Source organism: Globicephala melas, chromosome 21, assembly GCF_963455315.2.
Source record: "Globicephala melas chromosome 21, mGloMel1.2, whole genome shotgun sequence".
NCBI classification, from domain to species: Eukaryota; Metazoa; Chordata; class Mammalia; order Artiodactyla; family Delphinidae; genus Globicephala; species Globicephala melas.
In genome coordinates, this window is record NC_083334.1 from 16751901 (window position 1) to 16762966 (window position 11066).

The 11066-nt window shown below is 41.8% G+C and overlaps 1 protein-coding gene across 3 annotated transcripts in view; it reads left to right on the top strand.

Moving 5' to 3' along the window:
- The first annotated feature begins 8119 nt into the window (after nt 1–8119).
- ASAH1 (N-acylsphingosine amidohydrolase 1) overlaps nt 8120–11066 on the top strand; it is a 46178-nt gene continuing 43231 nt past the window's right edge. Inside the window, exon 1 of one of the 3 annotated variants that reach the window (XM_030831464.3) lies at nt 8120–8267. In XM_030831464.3, coding sequence (XP_030687324.1) covers nt 8190–8267 — 78 coding nt within the window. In that variant the 5' untranslated portion in view covers nt 8120–8189. Of the gene's footprint in view, nt 8334–11066 lie in introns of all 3 variants that reach the window. The other 2 variants (XM_060291393.2, XM_060291394.2) reach the window with 2 other exon arrangements.

Here is an 11066-nt window from a genome sequence, read left to right on the forward strand (position 1 = left end):
CCAAGGTGTCTTACCCTAGGTCCTTGACCCAGTCCTTTTTCTAGAACTCACACTTCTTCCAAAGTCCATCACAAATTGGAGACTTGAGAGAGAAAGAGAGAGAGAAAATGAAAGAAATGTGATTGAGGGAAGAGAAGGGAAGGATAGGCTTGTAGAACCCCAGTTAGCACTTGAATGCATTCCCCACAAAGTATTGTTACTTACAGAAGTTAGGATCCTGAGCTCTGTAAGTAATAAGTCACTTAATCATCATATATGTATTCTACACCATCATTATGTCAGGAATTGTGCTGGATATTGCAGATACCATGATAACAACATAGACATGACCCCTGTCTTGAAGGGGTTTATAGATTAAGGAAGGCAGACTTTAAACAAATAGTAATTAATCAAATAACTACGTGTGCAAAGGACAAGGAAAAGTACAGGATATCTGAGAATTGATTAACAGGGTATCAAAACTTGGTTTGGAAAGATGTAAGTCAGGGAAGCCTTTGCTAAGGAAGATATAACTTAAGCAGAACTCTCAGGAGTTATATGTGTGAAGGCGGCATGAGAAAGAATATTCCATGCATAGAAAGCCAGTGAGTAGGTACACTAAGGTGGGAAAAAGCATAGTATTTTGGAAAAATTGCTTTAAGGGAATGAGCAAGCAGGTGTGATAAGCAATAATTCCTTCCAGAGAGGAAGTCAGAAGCAATCCAGCTTCTAAGCAGAGCCTTCTGAGCTATGGTTGAGAATGCGGGACTTGACTGTAAGAGTAATGGGAAATCACTGAAAGATATTAAGTGGGGAAGTGAGAACATGCGTGAAGAAGAAAAGACATCTGAAGACCAGGCTCTGGGGCACCCCACATAAAAAGGTCAGTTGATGAGTAGAAACCAACGGAGGATATTGAAGACGTGCCCAGTGAGGAATGTAAGAATCAAAGAAGAGTGTTATTCCAGAAGCAAAATCAAGTAAGTGTTCCAATGTCTAAGATATGACAATGGAATTGGGCATTTGAGGTAAAATACAGAACATTGCAAGGGAAGAGGTCAAGAAACCGAGAAAAACCAGAATATTGGAAAAATTGTCTTTGTGGAAATTGCAATCACCGAGAATACTGACAGGTATCAAATTTAAAAGAGTGGCAGTGAGCCAGATGTGAAAAATCTTCAAGGGGTGAGGAAAAGCAGGAGCCATCAGAGGTCTACAGATGACCTAGTATGATGGCACCAGCTTCCAAGTCAAGTCAAATGACTGTGAATGTTTTGGGTGTCGGTAACATCAGGTAGGCCATATGAAAGTATCGGTAGTCAACTACTTATTAACCTACAAAAACGGCAGTCTCAAATGGTTCAACCCAATATAACTGAATATATAAAACATACATTTGAATTGTAGTTGGCCTCATAAGTTGATATATATTTATGTTCGTGGTATTTTTCAGTTGTAAACTCCCTTTGATTAGGAATTCCTATTTTACTGCATGTGTGTCTTTCATGGCACCTAGTGGTCTGCTTGGTACTTTTAGTAGGTCATTTAGTACTTTTAATATATATATATTACTATAATTGCTACTGCTGACGTATGTTGTCATTTCAGGATAATAATCATTCTCCTCACCTTTCCTGTTTGGGAAATGATTGAGAAATATACACAGGCATTGGGTGGCAATAAACATCAGCTTTACTGCTGATTAAGCTGGAAAAGAGAAAACATCTTGGACCTGAGGCCAAGATGGGATGCCAACTCCTTCTCCTCTGGAATGAATTTATGCACTCAGTCATTTGACAAATGCAAACTGCTTCCCAGGGGCACAGCCAATTTCTAACATGACAGGGAGTAAACTGAGGGCAGAGTAGGCCAGGTTGGGGGGCAGCAGATGCAAGTACATACAAAAGGCTCCATTTTTTTTACTACCTTCTCTCAATGTCTCCCAGAGCCACCCTTTCATGATGCTTTCTTCAAAGTCTTCACAGCCATGACATTAACATAGTATTTTAAAAATTTGTTGGATAGGTACCAATTTTGGAAGATGTAGTCAAAGACAGCAATTACTTCCCCCTCCACTCTTGTCATCCAGGACTTACCACTGTGGGCACACAGATCTGAGTGAGAGAGCTAGAGAAGTCAGGCCACACATGTGCAGTGACCCATCCAGCTATTTACCAATTAGGTAAGTCACTCTTCCCCTAGGGAAACATGAATTAAAGGTATTGGGGAGAAAGGTGGAAATTTTCTCCCCCAAGACATCTGTTGGTTTGTTTTTTTTTTTAACATCTGATGGTTTTGTAAGGCCTAAAGCTTATACAATTTGGATGGTCCTCTTTAAAGACAAGAATACAAAATTACAAGTGTAAAATTGGGTAGAAGGTTTGGAAGATGCCTGAGCAAGTGAAGGTCCTGAAACTTAAGCGTTATAGCTTTAAAAATTCTCCTCTGCTCTTCAGAAGGTAGACATATCTATTTTTATGTGTGCATCCCCTAGGATGCTATCAGATACAACAATTCAACTTGCAAGCAAACCAACTTGAACTGGCTTCAATAATAAAGAAGAGTAGTGGCTTACCATAATTAAGAGTCCAGTTGTTGGACAGGCTCTGTGTTTGGTCATCTATCAGCTTAATGTCATAATAACCCAGTTTCTTTCTCTCTCCTCTGTGCTGTCCACAGTACCTATTCATCCTTAGGCAGCTCCCTTCAAGTTTACAGCATGAATGCCAGCAGTAATGGAGACTAATAGCTTACTCTTTCCTGTTAAAAGAGAAAGGACAATTGCCTCAATCATAGAGCAAAAACCCTGAGATTCAAACCATGGCCTACTGAATTCAAGAGTCCGAGTGACTAAGGCCGAAGCCAAGCATGGTGGCAAGAGGACTAGGGTAACCTTAAACATCAGTCCAACCTGGGCCCACCTCCAGAGATGAGGCTAAGGATGGGGACACGGTTCATCCAAATCGCATGTCTGCTGTATAATGGAGGAGTGGAACTGAGGTTGGCAAAACATCCACGATATTAAACCAGAGGGTAGAGCATGGAATTAGTTAAATCTATTGATATTTTACAAAATAGTCATTTGATTGACATTTTCCCTTCCATCTTCATTTTTCTCTCCCACAAGACAAAGCCCCAGGGCAGGGATCATTTGTTCGCTAGTTACCCAGCACCTAGAGTAAGTACTCAGAGTTTACTGAGGGAAAAATGAATTTACCACAAACTTATGAGAAACAACTGGTGGGAAGCATTAAATAGGTAATTATAATGGTTTATGTAAAATGGAACTATGCAGGAATATGAAATCAGAACAAGAAAAAAAGATTTAGAGATTATTGAATTTGAACTGAATTGACGAATAATTTTCAGGTCAGAACTATATGTCTTATCAAAGAAAGTAGAAATAGACAAAAGGATTTTTTTGTAAAGTGTCTCTTCAGATTCTTACATGTCTGTGGTACCAGGGGTTCAGTAAGACATCAAAAATGATTAACAAAGTAACAGAAAGATAAGTGCAAAGTAAAGGATAATTAAGATAACCTTTTGATTTTTTTTTTTTTTTTCTTTGCAGTACGCGGGCCTCTCACTGCTGTGGCCTCTCCCGCTGTGGAGCACAGGCTCCAGACGCGCAGGCCCAGCGGCCATGGCTCACAGGCCCAGCCGCTCAGCGGCCTGTGGGATCCTCCCAGACCAGGGCATGAACCCGTGTCCCCCGCATCGGCAGCCGGACTCTCAACCACTGTGCCACCAGGGAAGCCCAACCTTTTGATTTTGACATTACATGGGGGCCAATTAGATTAAATGTGAGCAATTAATTTATAGTTTTGTAATGGAATAAAATATCATTATACCTTGAGCCAAAGGTAATAATTTGACATATTTTTCTTTATAAAAGTAAAACATAAAGCAAGTAATCTTGCTTAGTGTGATAAATAAAGCTCCTGGAGGAAAAGAATCATGTAACAGTTTTGCAAGATTTCTGATTTTCCATCTATTTCATCTTTCATTCTCTAGATTCCTTCCTGAAAATATGGATAAAAATCAAAGCTTTGAAACTCAGATTACATTTTAGATATACTAAGTCTTTTCTTCTTAATTAAACAATTCATTGGTAAATACTTCTGGTAAAATTTTTTTAATTTATTATTTTTAAAAATTTTTATTTATTTTTTTGGCTTGCGTGGCTTGCAAGATCTTAGTTCCCTGACCAAGGATTGAACCCAGGTCCCCTGTAGTGAGAGCTCAGGAGTCCTCACCACTGGACTGCCAGGGAATTCCCTAAAATGTTTTTTTTTTTTTAAACTGGAACATTATTTCCATATTTCTTTCTTTTTTAGTGCAAACCTTTGAACATTCAGTTTTATTAAATCAAGTCATACCTGTTCTAGGTAATGTGTTATGTGTGGCAGATTTCATTAAGGGTTGGGTGATTAGACTGCAATGATTTTAAATCACCTCAGGAACCCAGGAATGTTAGGTAGGAGACTAGAAAAGGTCCACAGCTTGCCAAGAACTTCAGCTATTCTGATAAACAATTCGATTACTGATGCTGACTCTTGCACATTAAATATGTTATCCAAGTCTTACACCTGATGCTTGCTGTGAAGATAGTATTTGAACCACCCTTCCTGCCGACATAATCATTCCTTTGTACACTTAAATACCATTTCCATGAATATGTCAGTGTGCCATAAACCATAGCAAAGTTTCCTATAGCCACATGCTTTGCCTTGGCCTTCCGTACATTTCTAGTACTGAAGAATCGAGTAGATTAAGAAAAAAGATGTAGGTGTAAGGAAAAAATGCATAGGGCTTCCCTGGTGGCGCAGTGGTTGAGGGTCCGCCTGCCGATGCAGGGGACACGGGTTCATGCCCTGGTCCGGGAGGATCCCACGTTCCGCGGAGCGGCTGGGCCCGTGAGCCATGGCCGCTGAGCCTGCGCGACCAGAGCCTGTGCTCCTCGGCGGGAGAGGCCACAGCAGTGAGAGGCCCGCGTACCGGGGAAAAAAAAAAAAAGCATAAAATGGTATAATTTTAGGGAAGTAGGTTTAAATTTTAATTTGCCTGAAAATAGAATCAATGGTATATAATAGGGCTTTGAAAGTTAAATGCAAAGTTATATGAAAATTAGAATTTTTCATGCCTAAGAATATCATGCTAATTGACGTAAATTTTCTGTATAAAGATTCTGATTTTGCCAGACCATCTAACCAGCAATTAATATCCTCTCACAGGGAAAAAATGTGTTTGGTGACATGCTTAAAGTGCTCTCGGTAGTATTTAAGACGAATGATCTTCAAGGATGTGGAGAAAAGGAAACCCTCATACGCTGTTGGTGGGAATGTAAATTGCTGAAGTCACTGTGGAAAAGAGTATGGAGGTTTCTCCAAAAACTAAGAATAGAACTATTATATAATCTAGCAATTCCACTCCTGGCTATATCCCCAAAAAAACAAAAACACTAATTTGAAAAGATACATGCACTCCTATGTTTATAGCAGCATTATTTATAATGGCCAAGGTATGGAAGCAACCTAAGTATCCATCAAGATGAACAGATAAAGAAGTAGTGGCATATATATACAATGGAATACTACTCAGCCATAAAATAGAAGGAAATTTTGCCATTTGTAGTAATATGGATGGATTTTGAGGACATAATGCTAAGAGAAATAATACAGAGAAATATATATACTGTATAATATCACTTCATGTGGAGTCTAAAAAATAAAACAAACTAGGGAATAAAACAAAAAACAAGCAGACTCAAAGATATAGAGAACAAACTAGTGGTTACCAGCTGGGGAGAAGGGAAAAGGGAGAGGCAATAATGGGATTATATGAAATCATGTGCATGAAACTTTTGAGAACTGTAAAGCACGGGCTTCCCCGGTGGCGCAGTGGTTGAGACTCCGCCTGCCGATGCAGGGAACACGGGTTTGTGCCCCGGTCCGGGAAGATCCCACATACCGCGGAGCGACTTGGGCCTGTGAGCCATGGCCGCTGAGCCTGCGCGTCCGGAGCCTGTGCTCCGCAACGGGAGAGGCCACAACAGTGAGAGGCCCGTGTACAGCAAAAAAAAAAGAAAACAACTGTAAAGCACCATAGAATTTAAAGAATCTTTCATTCAATAAAAAAAAGTTTTTAAAGATGAATGATCTTCAAACCAAATAGCTACTTATACAAAAGATGGGAATCCTCTACTTCTTTTTTCTTTTTTTTCAGACTTATTTTAAGGTCCAAGATAATTCAACCTATTTACACATTTGCACAGAGAAGCCCAGGTCTTTACAATAGCTCCTTATACCCTATATAATCTGCCCTACCCCCCTTACCTCTCAGACTTCTACTTTTTTTACCCCCTCTTCCTTCTGCTCTACACACACTGACTTCCTCGCTGTAGCCAAACATGCCAGGCACATTCTCACTGTCAACCCTTTGCCCCAGCTGCTCCCTCTGCCTGGAATACTCTTCCCTAGGCATCCACAAAACTAACTTCTTCACCTCCTTCAAATCTCTGCTCAAACATCACTTTCTCAATAATGCTTGTCCTGTTCATCTTACTTAACATTGTGACTCTCCCTACTCTTGATCCCCCTTACTCTGCTTTTTCTCTATAACATTTATTACCTTGCAACATCCTATATAAATTTTCTCGGGTATGATGTTTATTGTCCATTTCTCATCTAGAATGTAATCCTCATGAGGGAGGAACCTCCTGTCTTTTTTGTTCCCTGCTTATTCCCAATGTTTGGAAAAATGATTAGCACATTGTAGGTGGACAGTAAATATTTTTCAATTAATGAACATTTCTATGATCTGCTTGCTCACTTTTCAATCAGGAACCACTGATATGTTTCAAAATCATGTGATATGTTTCAAAAGTCAAACTTCCTCCTCAGAGACAGGAACCCTGTCATTTACCAAAAACCAAACAAACAAACAAAAAACCCTAGGAAAACAGCCTTCAAACATCAATTCTCGTTTCCCAATCTCCAGCAAAAGGATTGTTTGGTTTTTCTAACCAAGTAATACAAATGGGTAAAATTGCAATTTCAAACACACACAAGAAAAAAAAGAATATATGAAGATTTTAGTGATAGTATTCTGAGTTTTACTAAAGCATTTAAAAAAAAAAAAAAGCTAGTTGGATTTCAAAGAGGCTCAATCAGAAAATAGAACCCAGAGGGTAGGATTTCCTGTTGGACTTCTAAGTAACTCATCCTACTAGGGCGACGGCGTCCATACAAGGGACGAATGCCAAGCAAATACATCTGTAAAGCTGTTTTTCAGGTGCGAAAGCCTACCCTCCTCCCAGGTTCACCCCCGGCTCTGCCAACCAGAAGCGTTTCATCAGTCAAGTGAAAATACACAGCTGCTTCCCATCAGTGAAGGAAGGTTCGCGGCTTTACCTGGACATTCCACCTGTTGTCTAAGTGCAAGGAACTGAAGCCTAAATTCTGTGCCTTGTCAGCTCGGCTGCTAAAGTCTAAATGGGTAATTCACAGTCTTTACTATCCGTGAGAATTAATTATCCCCCCTCCCGGGTATCCCCCCGCCTCGACACCTGTTCGGGGACCCCACGGTCAGGACGAAAAACCTCACTCACTTCGGCCCTGCCCTCCTTAGAGCGCAAAGACGGGTCGCGTTCGCGGGCTACGCCGCGTTTTGAGACTCTCGTGGCTTGCGCCCGTTTCCTGGGCTTTTGGTATCGAGCTGCCCAAAGGCGGACTTCGCCCTGGGCTGTTTGCGGACGCTGCACGGCCGCACCCGGCCGAGAAAGGAGTCGGAGAAGGTGCCCAGCCCCAAGCTCGGAGGTGGGCGCGGCCCTTCGTGAAGCAACTCGTCGGCTATAAGTTCCTCAGACGCGCCCGTCGGCGCGAAGCTGGGGCTGGAGCTCGGGCTCGGCGCAACCATTGTTCGCGGAGCAGTGGGGGTGTGGAGGAGACCGACAAACACCACGGTCCTAACGGAAGTGCTGACCCCCATCCTGTGGGTTCGTTCTTCCTCTCGGAAGGCTCCCTTGTCCTGCAGTGCCACCGAAAAGCCCGGCCCTCTCCATCTCCTGCGCGTCCGTCTCCCCCCGCCTCGCGTGGTGCGGTCCAGCCCGCGGGTCACGCGGCGGCGGGGGCGTGGTCTGCTCTGAGCTCAGGTGGTAACTTGTGCGGCCTCTTCTGGCGTCATTTGTAGCGGCGTTCGCAGCCGGAGCGATGATGGGTTGGAGACGCCTAACCTTCGTCTTACTGAGCGTGACTGTCACCGGCTCGGTGGCGCAGCACGTGCCACCGGTGGGTGAGCTGGCGGCGAGGGCGCGGAGAGGGCCGCGCGGGAGCACGGAGAAGTGGGGTGCCCAGGTGCGGGGCCGGCGGGGCTTGAGGGACACCTAGTCCCGGCAGCATCTTTACAGGGGTCGGTGTTTTCCTGAGCAGAGGTGTGGGTGCAGAGCGGGCTGGGGAATTTCACCCCGGGTCGATTCGGTACAAGCTGGAACAAGGAAACCTTTTGGGGAAATCCTGATCTCTGCGGATTGGTGATTATGATTTGCATACCCTCACGTTTGATGGATTGCATCTGTTCTACCAGTACCAGCCTCCAGCATCCAGAACTGTAAGAGAAAAAGTTCCAGTTGATTTGTGTACATGAGTAAGTGACAAACTTCCTGAGGACTTTGTCATCCTCTGCCTGGTGACGAGGTGCTGAAGGAAAAGTATTAGCTAAGGATCCTGAGGGCCCTGGGAAAGGGCGAGGCATCCCCAGTCAGGGCAATGGGAGCAGCCCAGGCCAACCTAGATGTGGATGCCTGGCCTTTATATCCGAGTCAAGTGAACACTGGGCCTGTGGCTATTTCCCCTTGAGGGAAATAGCAGGAACACAGACTTGATAACTACAAGAGACAATGAGGGACCAGTTTCACTCTTACTTTGCAAGGGAGGAAGTTGATTCCGAGTGAGAAAATGTCTAGAATCATGACTGAACTCAGGCTTCTGGACATCTGGTCTCGTGGTCTTGCATAATTCTCTTCTTTAAAAGCAATAAGACTGCATTTTTTTATCAACAGATCAGATAAATAGGAACTTGGGTGCATGTGACCTAAGACTAGGTGAGGATGTTTTTGAATAGTTTAGGTAGAACATTGACTTTGGGAGCAAGGTGTGCATTCTCCTCTTTTATTTTATTTCTCTACGGATAAAAGCTTTAAGAGTAAGATCATGGTGAGATATTACTCAGCCATTCAAAACTGATACAAGATAAAGCAAGTAAAAGTAGAATACAAAATAGTATACACAGCAATTTCAGTAACAGAAAAATACACAGTATATACATGTGGGTGAGGATTGGAAGGGTATAAGGAAAAATAAAATTAGTCTGCTTTAGTGTGAGTAGGGAGTTAATTTACTTTAAAGTGGTTGGGATTATGGGAATTTTTAAAGAATTTTATACTTTGACACTGTCAATGCTTTCAGCCAAAGACCCCAGGAAACACACCTGTAGTTGAAGAAATTGGGTTTATTATTTTGCAGTGAGTGAGAATGCATGCCATGGGCAACCGTGGGGCCTCTCAGTAAAAGGGCATTAGGAAAAACCTGTTTTATAATTTGGACTTTGTGTGTTTCAGGGGCAGGTCTAAGGAATCGGGGGTTTGCTCTAGATTGGTTGCTTTTAGAAAGTGAGGCAACACTATGGGTAAAGAAGAAACAGTTATTTGTTTAGCAAGAGAAGGAGATGTTTGGTGTTTAGCGTGTTACACGTACCTTTGTTTTTGTCTGTGCTTAGAGTCATGAAGTGGCCTTGCTTTGTCTCATTTGATCATGTCTCAGATTAACCTTCACTGAGGTGGGTATTCTGTGAGTTGTGTCTAACAAGAGAAGAGAAATGGCCTGGCTTTTGAGTGTCAGAGCAGCAAGTTAATACTGAGAGGTCTAGTTGTGGACCTCAGAACAGTTTCATATATCAATATCTGCCTTTTATTTTCGTTGTCAGTACTTTATTTTTTCAAGCAAAAGTACTTTAAAAGGTATTTGTAGAACAGGAAAAATCAACAGCCCCTCCATGAATTTCATAGTTCTTATCTGGAACAGTGGTTGTCAAATTCTGGCCTCTGGTGTCAATTTGGGAAGCTGCTTCCACAAGTCTTTAATGAAATGAGAAAAATGAGGCCTTGAAATTATTAATTTAGAATGTTAACTTTTATTCTGATTATGACCTTCCAATTTTTGTTGTTAAAATGTTCTTTTATGTGTGTGAGTTGTTTTGTTTGTTTTAACATCTTCACTTTGTCGAACAAAAACTGGGACTCCTCTCAGTTTTTTAACTGATCTGGAAAACCTGGGGGCCACTGGCTGACAGGATTTTGGGAACTTCACAGAAGTTCAGTGACCTCATCCTTTGACAAGAATAAGCATTTTTTTTCATTTTGAATTGTTCTGTGATAAACTATAGCCACACATAGTAACAAAATATATTTCAAAACTACTTTTGATAAATATGATAGTGGGAACTGGCTTTAAATTACAAACAAAAATCATTGGATTTGGAATGTCTGTGGATTTTGTTTTGTTTTGTTTTTGAGGCGCTTCAGACTATGGCATATTTTAAGGTCTTCTTGAGTTATTTGATTCTATTAAGAGATGGTGGTGACAAGCTATCCCACTTCTGGGTATTTATCCAAAGAAAATGAAAACACTAATTTGAAAAGATATCTGCACCGCCATGTTCATTGCAGCATTATTTACAAGAGCCAAGACGTGGAAACAACCTAAGTGCCCATTAATGGATGAATGGATAAAGAAGATGTGATTCTTACTCTCACACACACACACCCACCACACACAATGGAATACTAGTCAGCCATGAAAAAAGATGAAATCTCGCCATGTGTAACAACATGTATGGATATTGAAAGTATTATGCTGGGTGAAATAAATCAGACGGAGAAAGACAGATACCGTATCTGTCTAATAAATGAACAAACCAAACAAAAATAAACACGTAGATACAGAGAACAGCAGCGTAGTGGTTATCAGAGGGAAAGGGGCAGAGGGAGGGTGAAATGAGTAAAGGGGATCAATTGTATCATGATGGATGGA